Consider the following 18,136-nt stretch of genomic DNA (forward strand, 5'->3'; position numbering starts at 1 on the left):
GGTAATGTCTTAAAAAAATAATATATTCCAATTAAAAAAGGCTAATCAAAAAGATTATTTTGACCTCTTTGATTGTTTGTAAACAAAATATTTTCTTTAGTTGGATGAGTATTTACAAAAATAACCTACAAAATATATTCACACGAAAAGGTTTGAGGCACGAAATACATTACTTTAACGGCACGAAATATTGATCGCTAATCCAACGTGATGATCACATTTTTGTAAAAAATCACGTGCCATTTCACTATATTTAATTTGTTCAAGTTCAAATATTAAAAGATTATTTTATAATTCAAGATGCATGCTTTGAGATTAATTTATGAATAGTGAATATTATATAATATCATGAATTTTTAATATATATAAAAGTATCGGTGTGGTTGTCCATTCAATATAAAAATTTATATTGGAGGGCGCTATTGTTTTTCTAGAACAACGAATTTCTTGCATTTAGGCCATTGCACTTTTCAAATTTGGGCCCACTTTCGTAGACTATATTGTCTTAATCGGGCTCATGTTTGGCTATTCCTTCGGGAAACCATACAGCCGACTGCCACTTGACAATTATTGTGCCACCACAAGAGCATAATTCTCTCGCATAACACAGGATGGGACGAAAACCCGAGTGGGCTCAGGGTTTGAACTGACAATCTTTGCACAAGGCCTAGCTCAAATCCTTCATTGCTAATATCCATCCAAAAGTGGCACGAGTGGAATTCGAACTTGAGTCTTCATTGAAGAACCCAAGCCCTCCTACCACTAAACAATAAGTGGAGGATTAGAGCCACTGGCCTACAAACCATGGTGTCACAAGAATTCTTTTATACCATAAAAGAACTACATGACCTGGGTTATAAAGACACTTATACAAGATTAAGCTATTTTTAGTTGCTTGTTAAAGAATTCATTACTATGTTTGTTATGGAGTGTTTTAAGAAGGAAAAACTACAATAGACATGTTTGATATAAATTTCTCTAAGATAAGCAAAGTAATATTTGCTAACCAATACAGGCATAACAAATAAGATGTTGGTAGTTGTCATATAACCGACTTGAGCACCACTACTCATGCAAAGGAGTGTTTACAACACCATATAATCATATAATAGCAAGTGATTCAATTGATCTATAGTTTATACAAACGCCTAAACATGAATAAAAAGGCTAAATAAGTATCTTGTCAGCCAAGGCTCCAGAGATACGGGACGTGCCTTGCGACGATACCTCCCTAGCCTTTTTTCTTCTTTTTTTTCTAGATAGGTTAAAAAGGCAACATGGCAGCATCTGTCGGGCACCTCTGGAGTCTTGTCAGACAAGGTAACCTCTTAGACCATGTATTCACGTTTAGGCGTCTATATAGCTTAATTGAGACACATGTCATAATAAGGGAAGCGTCAACTCATTTTTGCATGAATTTCTGCCCCAACTAATTTAGTTTCTAGTGGTACTTATTTCTTCTTTTCTTTTCCTTTTTTCTACACCTATTTTGAAGAAATTTGGGTCAAACACATAACAAGTTTTCAAGCCAGCTTCAAAGAATCTTATCTTAATTAAATATGATAAAATTTAAAATTTTGAACTTTATTAACAAAAAATAAAATAAAATCCCATTTTGGACAAACATTGTATAATAAAGAAAAACTAGAATATTGCCTCTCGCGCGCTGCAGCAAGAACCCGTATGGATCTCGCTATGTTAACAACGTATGCTCCGGTGTATGAATCGTCTGTAACTGTAGTACTGGTAGCTTCGTATCCCTTTCAAAACTCTAATTTTTGTCAAACAAATATATTTATTTGTTTTCACAAACATGTAAAATGTACTATTGGGCATCCTCCATGGAAATGAAGGCTTGGCGGTCACATTTCATAGTGGAAATGGATGCAACCACAGCTAGTTTAAGGCCTAAGCCTTGGTGCTCTTGCTATTGTTATGTTTCCAAATTGTTAGGTTAGAATGAAATCTTAATAACACAAATACAGTTACAAATTTCAACCAAGGTAACAATCTAGGTATTGGAAATTAAAATCAATTTGAAAACAAACAATGAACCAATGTAAAGCAAGAAATTAGTTATTGTTATTACTTAAGAAATCCACCACCTATATGATAAACTTATGCTCATCTCATCTTCACCTAGTTACCGTGTCCAAGGAGGCTCAGATATCTTCAAAACTATCATCATAGCCAACACACAAAACTTATAATCATCAACATAGAAAGATGGCAACTGCTGCCATAGACGTTCGGAGTTGCCAGTAACAACAGATTCTAATCATCATTGGGTCAACGAATTTTTTTTTGAAATGGTGTGAATTAGGAAAAAAATTAGGTTAACAGGGAAGTAAAAAAAAAGGATTTTGGTGTATCCGCTATTGAGAATAGCGGATTAGGAGTTAAAAATTTGTAGGAGCCGCCATTACCAATGACGGATTACGAAAAGATTCTGTTCACACTTAATCCGCTATTGACAATAGCGGATTACATTATACACGTTCCCAACCCAGTTAACAAACTAACTAACCCCACTAACCAAACTAACCTAACTATAAACAACCAAACTAACCCCACTAACCAAACTAACCTAACTTTGGATACTAACCTAACCACAATCCTCTCTTTCTCTCTCTTAAATGCAAGTTATTAAATTCTCTCTCTCTTAAATGCATTAGTTGCAGTGAGAGAAACCCCATGCCTACCATCGATTTTGTCTAAGGCATGTAAGAAGCAATTTCATGGCAAAGTTCAAGAGTGTGAGCCTCAAAAGGATGTGTTGGGAGATCGGAAGCACAACACAACAAAGAAAATATGATCGCCTCATGGATGACCTTAAGGCAACAAACAAAGAAGCATGGCGGTACCTCCGTCAAATAGATAAAAAAATGGACAGTCTTGTATGACAGTGGGAATCGACGATGGGTTTCTCTCACTGCAACTAATGCATTTAAGAGAGAGAAAGAATTTAATAACTTGCATTTAAGAGAGAGAAAGAGAGTATTGTGGTTAGGTTAGTATCCAAAGTTAGGTTAGTTAGGTTAGTTTGATTAGTGGGGTTAGTTTGGTTGTTTATAGTTAAGTTAGTGGTTAGTGGGGTTAGTTAGTTTGTATAATGTAATCCGCTATTGCCAATAGCGGATTAAGTGTGAACAGAATCTTTTCGTAATCCGTCGTTGGTAATGGCGGCTCCTACAAATTTCTAACTCCTAATCCGCTATTTTCTCAATAGCGGATACACCAAAATCCTTTTTTTATTTACTTCCCTGTTAGCCTAATTTTTTTCCTAATTCACACCATTTCAAAAAAAAAAATTCCGGGTCAACGCAAATGGTTCAAAGCAAACTAAACTGAGAACATAAGGGACCACACATTTCACCTCACCACGGATAGTCGAAGCCTCCCGCAACACGCTTCAAATGGTTGTAACCCATACATAAAAAGTGGGAGCAGTAGATCTTTGTCGGTGGTCATGAACTTCACAATCTTCACAATCAATACAGGACGCTGAATGATCAATAAATTATATAAAATCAGCAGAAACATATTATTGTTTACGAAATCCATCATCTCTCCGACGAACCTAGGCTCATCATCACAGAGTTATTATGGCTAAGGAGGCTCAGATATCTCCAAAAGTATCACCATAGCCAACATACAAAACTTAAAGTGATATTGGGTATGTCAGAAAGCAAAGGAGTAAAAGACACGACACGTTGCTAAAGAAATACAATGAACTGGCAAAAAAAAACATGCTTCAAGTGGTTGTAACCCACACATAAAAAAATCTCTAAGTCACATATAAATAGAAAACGAAAAAAATTTAAAAAACTAAAATGTTTCCCTCGTTATTCCCGTTTAAAAAAAAACAAAAAAAACAACACTGAAAAGACACAATCCCGAAAAAAAGACACGATGGCGAAAAAGAACAAAAGACACAATTATAACTAAAAGAAGACACAATAGATCGTAAAATATAACACAATGTCGAACAAAATGATAACACAATGTTAAGTAATATGACATAATATCAAGTAAAAATGGCATAAGTCAAGGAAAAAAGACGTAATAAATTGCGAAATTAAACACAAAACATAATGATAAATAAAAAGACACAATGATGTTTTTCACTCAACATTGTGGTTTTTTTAGAACAAGAAATACGGTGAACACATATTTGTGTTTTTACTTTTTTTATTTTTTATTAAAATTTGAATTATTATTTTCTTATTAAAATTTTAAAAAAGTTTTTATAGATAGATACAAATTCACATCTTTTATACCTTTTATAAAATAACTTAACCCATATAATATAATCAAGTTGTCATTTACTCATTCAAATCCAGCAAGAATAATAATCTACTTTTAATAATAATAATAATGGTAATAGTAATCTCCATGGTGAATGGAGATATCGCCATTGAGCTTTGACTTTGTCTTCTGCTCATGGCTTCCTTTCTTCTCTGTGCTCGTTGATACATATACATACATATACATACATGAATAATAATATTATTATTATTAATAATAAAACTTCAATGAGGTCAGATCTGTTTCTTTCTTCTTCATTCTTCCCATAATCTAATTAACCCCCAATTCAATTTACAATTTTCTTGAAATTAATCAAACACAAACCCACTTTTGTTATTATTATTATTCCTATAAATTCTGAGCTATTTCCATCCAATTATTGGTTTGTTTTTTGCTATCAACTTGGTTGGTAATTAGCCTTATTATTATTATTATATTATTATTATTATTTCCTCATCCCTAGAAATTAATAATAATTTGGGGGTTTTATTGATTGATTGATGTATCAACTCATGGCTGATGATTTGGTAATCAAGATTGGTGATATGGGTTTTCAATCTTTTGATGATTGGTTGAATCTTGATGTGGTTAATAAGCTTCCTATTGATCCATTTGAGATGAATAATAATAATAATATTAATAATAATATTACTGGTGGCTGTACAATGATTAGAGGCTGGATTCAAGAGCTTGATGATGACAAGTTTGATGATAAAAATGGGTTCTTTTTGTTCGATGAGTTGTCGAAAAAAGCCTTGCATCCGATCAAGAAACTTGATGATGATATTGGTTATATTAATATTAGTGAAAGATCTATTGGGGGTGAAAAGTTTGATGATAAAAATGGGTTCTTTTTGTTCGACGAGTTGTCGAAAAAAGCGTTGCATCCGATCAAGAAACTTGATGATGATATTGGGTATATTAACATTAGTGAAAGATCTTTTGGGGATGAAAAGTTTGATGACAAAAATGGGTTCTTTTTGTTCGATGAAATGTCGAAAAAAGCCTTGCATCTGATCAAGAAACTTGATGATGATATTGGGTATATTAATATTAGTGAAAGATCATTTGGGGATGAAAAGTTTGATGATAAAAATGGGTTCTTTTTGTTCGATGAAATGTCGAAAAAAATCTTGCGTCCGATCAAGAAACTTGATGATGAAGATGATGTTGATGATGATGATATTGGGTATGTTAATATTAGTGAAAGATCTATTGGGAATAAATATTTTGGTGATAAAAATGGTTTCTTTTTGTTAGATGAGTTGTCGGGAAACGTCTTGCAACCAATCAAGAAACATGATGATGAAGATGGTGGTGATGTTTGTGCGCCTCATGACGCTTTGTTTTTAGCTCTAGGTCATCTGGGAATAAGGGATTTGCTATCAGTTGAGCGTGTTTGTAAATCGTTTCGTGATGGTGTTCGTGACGATCCGTTGCTATGGAGGAATATAAGCATTGATCAACCGGTTGGTGAATCGTTTGATGATGACTCGCTTTTAAGGATTACAAATAGGGCAAATGGTAGTCTGCAGTCTTTGAGTCTGTTCAAGTGTTTAAAGATTACGGATACGGGCCTCAAGGATGTTTTCCAGAAAAATTTAGGGTTGATGAAGGTTAGTATTTTGGATCATGTTTATATGTTTACATTTGCATTTAAAGTTTGTTTGGGTTGTTTTAATTATTTAGGGCGTAATTCGCTTCATTTAGCAAGCACGAAACGTTATCATCAAAATGTAGATTAAATTTCCTTATATGCCTATGCCCATATAATCTGTTACTTTATGCATTTATAACTGGTTTTTGATGAATGTTACCGTTTTTTAATAAATAAATCTAGGGTTGTTCATTGTTAGGTTATAGGAACCGATCAAAACCGAACCGAACTGAGTTTTTATTCAGCTATTTGGTTCGGGTTGTAACTGAATCCGAATTCTTATTCAGTTATGCAATATATTAAATTTTCTTTATTCGGTTTAACCGAATAACCAAATACTCATTTTTATAGTTTTTAAGTTTTATATGCTTGTGACTGTTTATGACTTTTATACATTTTATTCTTGTTTTGATTTTAAACTCTTAGTTTTAGGTCTTAGGATATGTTAACGAAAGCGTTGTTTGAATTTGTCATTCTTGGAACATATACATTTTTCTCATTAGGTCTTAGGATATGTTAACGAAAGCTGGCCAAAAATTTTATTCACTCAAAATCGGTTATTTAACCGTAACCGAACCTAATCTAATTCGGTTATTCAGTTCACTTAAACATTTTTTCTCATTCAGTTAGACTCAGTTTTCGGTTACAACTGAACAAAATTCACAACCGCATCAATGAACACTCGTAAAAAAATCTATATTCATTTTTTTGATATCTTTTAAACAATTTTTGATGCAGCTAAGCGTGGTGGGGTGTAACGGGCTAAGTATGGAAGGTCTGTTAACCAACATGAAGTCTTTCGGTGGAAGTCAGATCAAGCGGTTAAGAATAGGCGGGCTGCATAGTATAACAACAGAACAATTTCAAGAACTATCTGAACTATTATCCTTAAACAACCGAAACAAGGTCGGTCCACCTAAACCGCGGTTCTTTAATGGCGGCCAGTTATATCTTTCATTAGACGATAACCGCCTGCTTGACATAGAATCATGCCCAAAATGCCAACAAATCAGACAAGTTTATGATTGTCCAGCGGCTGGTTGTGGCGGGAAGCATAATAACTGCAGGGCGTGTACTTTCTGCATACCTCGGTGTACTAGTTGCGGGTGCTGTTTTAACGAGCGGGATTACATCGAGACGTTTTGTTTGGATTTACTTTGTTTGGATTGCTTGGCTCGGTTTTTGAGGTTTCCGGACTGTGAAGACGAGGATATTAGTATCCGCGGGTTTCATCAACAAGCAAGTTATCATTTTTATCTTTATGGATAGAAAGTGAAAACTAGACACATATGTTATACTGTCAGTTGAAATTTGATGAAAACAAATAAGTTGGCAGACCATATATGGGAATGGGTTGATGCTTAAAAGGTTGTTAAGAAACTGGGATATTCTTGAAAAGAAGACTTATATATATGTTTTAAATAAACTTTGGTTGGTTGTAGTTGTGGGTGCTGCTCTTTACCTTTTTTCTCATACATGTCCATGTTGATAGAAGATAATGTTAATGTGTGTATGATCTTACATGCTATGCATTCGATATCGCTGATATATCACCGATATACCAGTGATATGTCGGTTATCGATCCTTTGGTGAAATATCAGTCAAAATATCGGTACCGATAATATTAGCGCCATTGACCGATATTTGATCGATATTTGACAGATTTTTGACCGATATATCACCGATATTCTTGATATCAGTGTTTTAAGTCTTAATTATCAACTTTAGTGTCTAATGTTAGTTTTTTAAGTCTTAATCAGTTCTTACTTGCTATGATTGCTAGTGTTTTGCAAGTTGCAAAAGGTTAATCTGCTAATGGTAGGAGATTATACAGAGTTATTAGTGTTAAATTGCTATATTTATGAATTTTACATGATATTAAAATTACTGATATCCCACCAACATCTCACTGCGATAACCAATATCCGATATTTTATTCATTAACTGCTTAGCTTACAAGTAATGGCTTCCTGAGATTGTTTAACCTCGAGATCGAGTTCAACTTGTTTCAAGCTCTATACTAAAACTCGAGTTTTGAGTTGATAATTTGTCAAACTCGAACTCTATTTAGGCTTATTTATTGTTTATTAAATATTTATATTCTGATTTATGTAGATATATGATTGTTAATTTGTTATACATGTACAATTATATTTTTATGTGAAAAAATATATATTACTTAGTTATTTCATCATAGTTTTATATATAAAGTTTTTACTATATATTTGTCATACATAATAAAAACCTATATGTTTGATGTAAATAAAGGTTTGTTTAGGCTAATGAACCTATTCAAGTGTGGTATACAAAGCTTGGGGTCAAGGTTGTAAGGTTGTAATAGAACTAAACGTTTACAAACCTGTTTGACAACAAGATTTTCTTTCAATAAGAGACTGAAATGGGAAAGCTTTTTAGTCATTTAGTTATATGAGCAAACACGAACACAAGCATGGGTGCCACGCAACGTTGGATTGGGAGGGAGATTGGTCTTTTGTGCCCATGACGCCATTGGTAGAAGCAGAGTCCCATAAGGGAGGAACATGGCTAACCGACTAGTGGTGGTTGATAAGATAGTCGTCTCGTGCCATTCATTTTAGATCTTGAGGAGAACGTCTTTCAAATTGCCCTGACACGTATTCTTGTGATTAGAGGTGGTAATATGCAGTGGTGGATCTTGAACATCCAGTATGGATGGGTCGAAAGTCACAGAGACCCAAAATTTCTTTTTCCACTTCTAAGTTTTGGGTCGGTAGTCTAGTTCGGGTCGGGTCAAACAATAATTTCAAACCCTAACCTACTAAATTGAAAAAAAATACAAAATGGTGAAATGCGAATTGCTGAACCTGGACTCTACTTGCTTCTATTATCTGTTTTGAGTAATTGATTTCATATCCACACGAGTTAGTTCCGAACCTCATGTCTCAACAAACAGCGGCGACACCCAATCAATCAATTAATCGATTCACACCCAAACTATTTCACCAATCCACCTGCTTGTTTCTTAGCTTCTATTCTGAACCTCACAAGTCAGTAAGTCACACAGCGGCCAGCGCACAAGGGATACTCTGTTTGTTGTTGTGTTTGAACATCAACCAGGTGGTAGGGTTAGTTTTAGACTTAATGCTCGATTTTTTTTTCTTTTTGGTTTAAAATTTATTTAGGCGTGGGCTTGGTCTTATGGAGCTTTGTTTCTTAGCCTTTTTTTTATCTTTACATTTATCAGCTTTAGACAAACTTTATTTTTTAAAAAGATTCAAGGTTGGCCCGGACTCAAATAACTTGGATGGGCCAAACTTAAAGATGGGCCGAACTCAATACATCTATATATATTTTTGATTTTTTCAAGAAAAATATATTATCGAACGAAAAACATGATGGGGCTGCGGCCCGCTTTGGCCCATTAAAAGGTCCGCCAATGGCAATATGAAAAGGTTGAGTTGGATTTGGGTGATGGGCTAGAATGGGTTTAGGTTAGGATGGGTATGAGTCAGATGAATTTTTAAAATAGACGGTTAGGGTGGGTATGGGTCAACATGGGTAAAGTTAACCCATCTTGACCCAAGTAAAGGTTAATATACAAAGGGTTTCAAAAACCAATCAAAAAATTAATAAAAAGATAATAACTCAAAATATAATTCAGAAACGCAAACTGTAAAATAACTAAAATATTCCTCCCGTCATCCACGTTCATTAAAAAAACCCAGTTTTGTCTTGGTTGAGATTTGATTTTTTCGGGGTTTTTTTCAGTTCGATTTTATTTTTTTTTCATTTCGGTCGGTTTCGGTTTCTCGGTTTCTATTCGGTTTCGTGGGTTTTGTTTGAAATAAAATTGGATGAAGCTTGTTTTAGTCCATTCTAACCTATAAACAAACACATTCTAACCGAAAACCAAAACTCACTAGCGTATTCCCAACCCATCCTGATCTTCTTGTAAAATTGTTTTGATCTATTCTGACTCATTCCAATTTTAAAAGTTATATAAATTGCCTCAAAAAAACCCATTTGGGTTTGTTTTGCCACCCTACTTTTGATGATAGCTTCGGTTGGAGACCCATGATCACGTACAAGGGTACAACTATGCGCTGACTTTAAGCATGTCAATAAATGGAGGAAAGAAACTTAGGGGCTGTTTGTTTACATTTGAATGGAACCATTCAGATGAAAACATCTGTTTCATTCAAACTTCAGACTGTTTGGTTCCAGACAAAAAGACATCTGAATAGTTAAAATTGGGTCTGAATCAATCAGACTCATGTTGTTGCTGGATGGGACAGAGGTTTATTCAGATCTGGCTCATTCAGATCTGAATGAACCAAACAGCCCCTTAAACAAATCCTAAATGACAACAAACATTAAAGGGGTGTTTGGGATTCCTTACCATATATCCATATATATCATATAATTACACTAAAAATCAATTTATTTTCTTTCTCATGTTCAATTAAATAATATTTTTTATATATTTATTATAATCTTTTTTTTCTCCTTCACTCACTATCAGTTTCAAAAAGTATTAAAAAATTATACAGTGTGAACAGTGGAACCTCAAAATTTACTTTCCCATATAACATTTTCTCTCTCTTCTACTCACAACCACTTATAATCATACCATATAAATTTATAATTTACAAATTTCCCTCACAAAAATATAGGGAATATGCTAATAATGCTCTAAGATTTATGACTAACGAAAAGTTTTAAAAAAGAAGTGTTTCGGATTACTTATTATAAGTTGACAAGCTACAAAGTTATAACTTATTGCTATAAGTTATATGTCTTAGGGGCTGTTTGGCAATTGCTGAACCATTAAGTGCTGAATCATAAAGATGTCTGAATGGTTAAGAGAATCTGAACCATTAAGTGTTGAACCATTCAAGTGTTGTTTGTTTGGACATCTAAATGATTGTACAGAATGACTATTTTGCTCCCTTGAACAAACAATCTATTTAAACAAGCAATCTACCGAATATATTAAACCAAATTGAACAAAACAACAAACAACAAAATACATATTGTAAAATAACAAACTGAAAATTGAACAGGTTTATTTGTTCTTCTTGATTCTTGAATTGGAACAAACCATAGAAGTCAATTACATCCAAAAGAGGTCAACTATGCACTTCGACGAGCACGTTATTTCCATTTATATATTAAAAACAAGTCCAACAGTTCTTTCTCCTTTGTAGAGCAAAATCCAATCCCAAACCTTCCTAGCTCAATCTAACCCCGGTAGTCCAAGAAAACCGACGACGGAATCAAATATTCTTGGTCGGCTGTACCTGTACCGATTCCTCCCCCCCCCCCCCCCCGAGTTCGCTGGGTCTCGACGGCAGCGACGGAGGGTTCTTTTTCCGGTGGCGGAAGGTTCTTCTTCCTGCAGCGGCGACTTAGCCGGCTCGAGATGGACGTCAATGAAGCATGAGAGGCAGATTGGTCGAGTGGAGTAAGCAGCAGCTATGGTTTATCGGGGCAAAGGGTAACATTGTCCTCTGAACCATTCAGCTTCAATTTCAAGCTAACCCAATAAGAGGTAAATGAAATCATTCAGATGTATAATTTAGCAAACCAAATAACCTCAAATCTGAGCGAATCAGACATGTACATCTGAATGGAAACAAACACCCCAACCCACATCAACAATGTCAACACATAACTTGATATAAATACAAATACATGCCTACTTCCAATGTCACAGCCCAACCCACCTCACCAATATCCCATTCCACATTTCCACTCCCACGAATCATAATATATTCCCACAATACACACCAACCCCCCCCCCCCCCCCCCCTTATACACCTACTTCACCCACTAAAACCAACAACTCACACTCCACAACAATTAACCAGCCACCTCCCATTACCAATCCACTTGTAACCGCAAACAACCTCAACCAAACTGCTCCATCTATCAATACTCACCACATGACAACACGCCTTCCAGCGGGTATTTCCAAACCAAAAGACACAATTCACTCTCCACACAAACACCATATCTCCACTGCCAACATCCCACATCACCGCTTTATCCAATCCAAACTGGAAAGCTGCCTTGGATGACGAGTATGGTGCGTTACTGAACAATAACACTTGGGAATTAGTTCCCGGCCACCCGATGCTCATGTCATATGATGTATGTGGTTGTTTCGCCACAAGTTTAATGCCATCGGTCAATTACAACGATACAAAGCAAGACTTGTGGTCAATGGGAAATCTCAACAAGTGGGTATTGACTGTGAGGAAACATTTAGTCCGGTTGTTAAACCCACCACTATCCTAACCGTATTAAGCCTGGCAACGTCTCGCGCTTGGCCTATTCATCAATTAGATGTCAATAATGCTTTTTTACATGGTGATCTCAAAGAAACGGTACACATGTTTCAACCACCCAGGTTCAAAGATCCCCAACGACCGACACATATTTGCAAACTACACAAATCATTATACGGTCTCAAACAAGCACCTCGCGCATGGTTCCAACGCTTTGCAACATATTTAATGAAATGTGGTTTTAAAAGCGCGGTCTCAGACTCCTCACTTTTCATTTACAAGAAAGGCGACTAAATGGCATATCTATTACTTTAGTCGATGACATAATATTAACCGCCTCTCACTCGAGCCTTTTACAGAATATTATTAACTCAATCTCAAAGGAGTTCGTCATGTCTAATCTCGGTATGCTTCATCATTTCCTGGGAATATCAGTTAGACATCAAAATGGGGGTGTACTTTTATCTCAATGCCGAGGACATTTTGGCACGAGCAAATATGACAACTTGCAAACTGGCTGCAACTCCGATTGATACTTCATCCAAATTAAGTGCCACCTCTGGCCCTCCTGTTGAAGACGCTACTTTATATCGAAGCTTGGCAGGCGCTCTATAGTAACTCACCATAACCCGACCCGATATATCTTATGCGGTACAACAAATATGCCTCTCACGGCCTTCACATAACGCCTTCCCAGTCCACGACCCTCAGCACCTACTCTGATGCCGACTGGGGTGGATGCCCAGACACGAGACGATCTACTTCAGGGTATTGCATTTTTTTGGGCACTAACTTGGTCTCATGGTCGTCAAAACTTCAACATACCATTTCGAGGTCCAGTGCCGAAGCAGGATACCGTGGGGTTGGGATACAGTTGCTGAAACAAGCTAGCTTCGGAACCTACTTCTAGAATTATCTGTGCCTACTCGCCAAGCAACAATAGTTTACCGTGATAATCTGTCTGCCGTATACTTATCCGAGAATCCAGTTCAACACCAACGGACAAAGCACGTTGAGATCGACGTTCATTTTGTTCGAGACAAAGTAGGAGTTGGTGATATTCGAGTACTTCACATTCCGGCGGATTATCAGTATGCAGACATTTTCACAAAAGGATTATCGCGTTCCCTCTTCTCCAAGTTTAAAGCCAGTCTTTGCGTTCGTAGTCCTACCTCTAAGACTAAGGTGGGTGTCTTAGTCAACACACACATATTGATGTAAATAATATTGTATTTATTATGTTTATTTCCTTTTCTTATATGCATGAAAGTTAGTTAGGCATGTATTTGTATTTATATCAAGTTTTGTGAATAGAATCGATACATTGAAATCATTCATCTTTCAATAAGGAGGTAAAAATAAGGAATCCCAAACACTCCTAACAACGATTAACGAATACGGACAAGAAAATATCTATAACTTTGAGGGGGTCATGTGCAATAAGGACATAACTTGGGGGACTTATGTGAAGTACTGTCCCATGCATGATGTTTTCATGTAGACCGACCGAAGCTCACGGTCTACGTTCAATTCAAACTATATATCCGTCTTTCACTGTCCACCTTTGAAGCTTTCACTATATGTATGCATTCATTTGTCCAATTTTCATATCACTACAACCTACAATCTCTTTCTTTCTTTACACTAAGCATAAGCATGGCAAAGATCAAGATCGGAATCAACGGTTAATATAATCCTTGACTGTGATTTCTGATCAATAATTTTGTTTGATTCGATTTGTTTTAATTTGTGAAACACAGGATTTGGAAGAATCGGCCGATTAGTCGCCAGAGTTGCTCTACAAAGCGATGATATTGAACTCGTTGCTGTTAATGATCCGTTCATCACCACGGACTACATGGTGCATTTCTCGCTCTTTATGATAATAAAAACGATAAAATTCATAAGTCTGTAAATGCTTATTATAAAAAAACGAACATGTTAATAATGAAATAAATGTTCAATTTATAAAAACGCTTTACGAATAATTTTTTTATAAAAAGAGTTATAGAATTTGTTATTTAGAACTATCACGTGACAAAAAACAGTTACGCTTTTGTTATGTAGTATATATAGATACGATATTATGTTATGTTGTAGATTTTAACCATTTCAAACATTTTTTTATGAAAAGATGATGATTGCTTGTTAATGTGTAATTTTTTTTTTCAGATTTACATGTTCAAATACGACAGTGTTCATGGCCAATACAAAAAGGATGAAATCAAAGTTAAGGATTCAAAGTCTCTTCTCTTTGGTGACAAACCTGTTAGCGTTTTCGGCATGAGGTAAGCTTGATTCGATTCGGTTTGGTTCTCCATCTTTGCAGCTTACCAAACATGAAACAAGTCATATTAAATCTAAGCAGTTAATGCAGAAAAATATCAGATATCAGTCGAGAATTTATATACATTACAATTTAAAACACTAACAATTCAATATACTATCATACCATTAACAAATTAACCTTTTGAAACTTGCAAAACACTAACAACTGTAGCACGTAGCAACTTATTAAGACTTAAAATACTAGCATTAAACACTAAAAATTGAGAATTAAGACTTAAAACACTGATATCGGAAATATCGGTGATATGCCAGTCAACTATCAGTCCAGCATCGGTTAAATATCAATCAATATCGCCGATAATATCAGGACCAATATTATAACCGATATTTTACCAAGGGACCGATAACTGATATACCACCAATATGTTAGTGATATATCCACGATATCGACTGCATAGTATTAAATTATTAATAATATTCAACTAATTTTCAGGAACCCTGAGGAAATCCCATGGGGTGAAGCCGGAGCTGAATATGTTGTCGAATCAACTGGTGTGTTCACCGATAAAGAGAAAGCTGCTGCACATTTGAAGGTTATTAGTGTTAAATTATTGGCTTATTGCAAGTTTGATGTAAATCGTGTAACTAAAGAATATTATTATTAATGTTTAATTGTTAATTAGGGAGGTGCAAAGAAGGTTGTGATCTCAGCTCCAAGTGCAAATGCTCCAATGTTTGTCATGGGTGTAAATGAAAAAGAGTACAAATCTGATATCACCATTGTCTCTAATGCAAGCTGTACCACCAACTGCCTTGCTCCATTGGCAAAGGTAATACATTATTTGTAGCAATGCTATAAAAGTAGGTATCCAAAGCCGAGTACTTCCCTTCTCGCTACAAGGTATGGCGCCGAGAAAAGTTTCTTTAACTCCGTCTAGTTACTAAGAATCAATCAAATGTGGTCAACCTTAGCCATAATCGCATTTCGTCAACCAACTTGGGCCGATTTTGACTTCAAAAAATAAAACATAATTCATATTTCTATAATATTAAAAAAAGAATATCACTTTTTTTAGCTAAAGATTAGCAAATTTTAGAATAATGTAGTATTTAAAAATGTATTTCTCTTATTTATATTGATATCCACTTCTTTTGTTATAAATATTAGTATACTTATGATATTTGACATATATAAATATCAAAAAATTAATTTTCTTTATATTTACCATTTCCGAGTACCTCCGAGCGCTCCCAACTTCCCAGTCGGCAGCCTAGGGTCCGCCTCACGACTTTTGTAACCTTGATTTGTAGCATACTTGTCACATTTTGTTAATAGTATAGGTCATACATGATAAATTTGGCATTGTTGAAGGCCTTATGACCACTGTTCACTCCATCACAGGTTAACATAACTTTTATTCATTTTCATACCCTATAATGTAAACTTATAATTCATACTAACTATTTTTTTAAATGTTTAGCAACTCAAAAAACTGTTGATGGTCCATCAATGAAGGATTGGAGAGGCGGAAGAGCTGCTTCTTTTAATATTATTCCGAGTAGCACTGGCGCTGCTAAGGTACTAGCGTGCACGATTATGAAGTTTTATTTGCATATGTTATATGAACATATTTATCATAACTTTTTTTCTTTTATTTCTGAAGGCTGTTGGAAAAGTCCTTCCTGCCCTTAACGGGAAACTGACCGGGATGTCGTTCCGTGTCCCCACGGTTGATGTATCTGTGGTTGACTTGACTGCTCGGCTCGAGAAGCCTGCTTCATATGATGATATTAAGGCTGCTATCAAGTAAGAAAATCAGTTCTCCATAATGCTCAGTACAAATAATATTAACATACTAAACATAAAATAACTAGAGTAATTATAGTTTTAAACTAGGATAATTATGTTATAAAAAGTAATATAGTGTAATAATAATTACTCTAGTTTAAAAGTTATCAAGCAATAATAATTACATTAGTGTTTGCATAATTGCACTAGTTGTTTGTACACTTCTCACGATAAACTCATCTGTATTTGATCCAAACATGTCATATTGGTGTTGGGATTAATGATTAATGTTATGTTGTGTAGGGCTGAGGCAGAGGGAAGTTTGAAGGGAATCCTAGGATACACCGAGGATGATGTTGTGTCTACGGATTTTGTGGGCGACGCGAGGTCTAGCATATTTGATGCAAAGGCGGGTATTGCTTTGAGCAACAACTTTGTGAAACTTGTGTCTTGGTACGACAACGAATGGGGATACAGTAACCGTGTGGTTGACTTGATCCGTCATATGGCCAAGTCTTGAGCTGTTGGTGATGTTCAAGTTGCAACAATTGCGTGCCGATTGATTATTCATCTTCATGGCTATGGTTATGGAGTTGTTTGGGGAATAATTAAGAGTTGTATAGTTTGGTTTTTATGTTTTGGAACAAACACTCTTGTTCACAATTTTGATTAAATGCAATGGTTTATTTACTTATGTATACTTTTATGAATGATGATTGATGAATAATAAGAAAATCTGATGGTGAGTCATGGAGACTCTTCCTCAATTACAAGTGTTTTTAAATTATGCTTGTAATCAAACACTCATACGATAGGCTAATCATGTTAATATGCTTTGTATGTTCATTTTGATAATTGGCTAAAAGTCCATATCTATTAATGCACCAAGTTGATTAGCATTCAAAAACCACGCCACTGCTGCAACATGACCACCATCGTCGCCACCTGACCACCACCATCATCGTTTTTGCCATTGTCAATTTTATTTTTGTAAATTTTCTTTATTTTGAGGCAGGGCCTTTTTGTCAATTGTATTTTAATCTTGCAAGTTTTTTATTATATTTTATTTTTATTTTTTATTTTTTTAAACAAAATAATATTAATGATTCATTTCAATTTCCTATCCATTCTATTATCTCGTCAATTCAATTCTCCCTCCAAATCATATCACCATCCAACCAGGCCCTTAATGTAGCGATAATAACGTTTTTAATTAAAATTTTGTATCAATACTCATGTTTTTAATCAAAATTTTGTACCAGTAGTCACTTCTTGATACTAAAGCCTAAATGTATTTGATAATATATCAACATAATGAGTTAAAAGACTAAAGATTGGATATATAAGATAAGTGTGAAAATAAATTAAGATTGATTTCGTATTGTGTACCTCCCCTCTTTTAGTTGAAGATATGTATTGTCACGTTGTTAATGAGATATATCATGATGCACTCTTATGAGGTTTTTCACGTCATTATATTATACTTGGGGTAATATAAAGTTGTATCAAAACTCATGACCACAAGAGTGATTTAAACATTAAAAAGTTGAACACACTGTTGTAATTGTGTGCACGTATGCATACGGCCGTACGCTATTGCTTTATATATACGCTAATACACATGTGTGTACTCATTACAATATTTGCTCAAAACTTACAACGTTGGACTTAGATACACTGATTTTACGTTTCTAAAGTGTAATTTCCATTTAGAAGTTGGACACACCAACATCATTACGTATAGTTTATCAAACTTATAGTCTCTCAATGTTTTTAACATGATGTTATAAACATGTGCTTTGCATGTCGCTTAAGTTTCGGGA

General features: G+C 35.0%; 2 protein-coding genes across 2 annotated transcripts; both read left to right on the forward strand.

Moving 5' to 3' along the window:
* The first annotated feature begins 4,820 nt into the window (after nucleotides 1–4,820).
* LOC143549543 (uncharacterized) lies at nucleotides 4,821–7,234 on the forward strand. Its single transcript, XM_077040431.1, has 2 exons — nucleotides 4,821–5,924; nucleotides 6,704–7,234. The coding sequence occupies exons 1-2, from the start codon at nucleotides 4,821–4,823 to the stop codon at nucleotides 7,232–7,234; spliced, it is 1,635 nt and encodes a 544-aa protein (XP_076896546.1).
* A 6,651-nt stretch (nucleotides 7,235–13,885) lies between these two features.
* LOC143549522 (glyceraldehyde-3-phosphate dehydrogenase, cytosolic) lies at nucleotides 13,886–17,005 on the forward strand. Its single transcript, XM_077040418.1, has 9 exons — nucleotides 13,886–13,919; nucleotides 13,996–14,096; nucleotides 14,408–14,523; nucleotides 15,018–15,117; nucleotides 15,208–15,354; nucleotides 15,866–15,926; nucleotides 16,006–16,103; nucleotides 16,189–16,331; nucleotides 16,617–17,005. The coding sequence occupies exons 1-9, from the start codon at nucleotides 13,892–13,894 to the stop codon at nucleotides 16,831–16,833; spliced, it is 1,011 nt and encodes a 336-aa protein (XP_076896533.1). The 5' UTR covers nucleotides 13,886–13,891; the 3' UTR covers nucleotides 16,834–17,005.
* Nucleotides 17,006–18,136: the final 1,131 nt, after the last annotated feature.

This window comes from Bidens hawaiensis, unplaced genomic scaffold (assembly GCF_021521415.1).
Source record: "Bidens hawaiensis isolate Kalapana, Puna unplaced genomic scaffold, B.hawaiensis_p1.1 tig00015640_1, whole genome shotgun sequence".
Classification (NCBI taxonomy): Eukaryota; Viridiplantae; Streptophyta; class Magnoliopsida; order Asterales; family Asteraceae; genus Bidens; species Bidens hawaiensis.

Bases quoted from the DNA above. Each gene is read 5' to 3' on its own strand.
- LOC143549543 (XM_077040431.1), top strand. From the start codon at position 4,821: ATGGCTGATGATTTGGTAATCAAGATTGGTGATATGGGTTTTCAATCT. The intron at 5,925-6,703 runs GTTAGTATTTTG...TTTTTGATGCAG, and splicing joins AAAATTTAGGGTTGATGAAG to CTAAGCGTGGTGGGGTGTAA.
- LOC143549522 (XM_077040418.1), top strand. From the start codon at position 13,892: ATGGCAAAGATCAAGATCGGAATCAACG. The intron at 13,920-13,995 runs GTTAATATAATC...TGTGAAACACAG, and splicing joins GATCAAGATCGGAATCAACG to GATTTGGAAGAATCGGCCGA. The intron at 16,104-16,188 runs GTACTAGCGTGC...TTATTTCTGAAG, and splicing joins GTAGCACTGGCGCTGCTAAG to GCTGTTGGAAAAGTCCTTCC.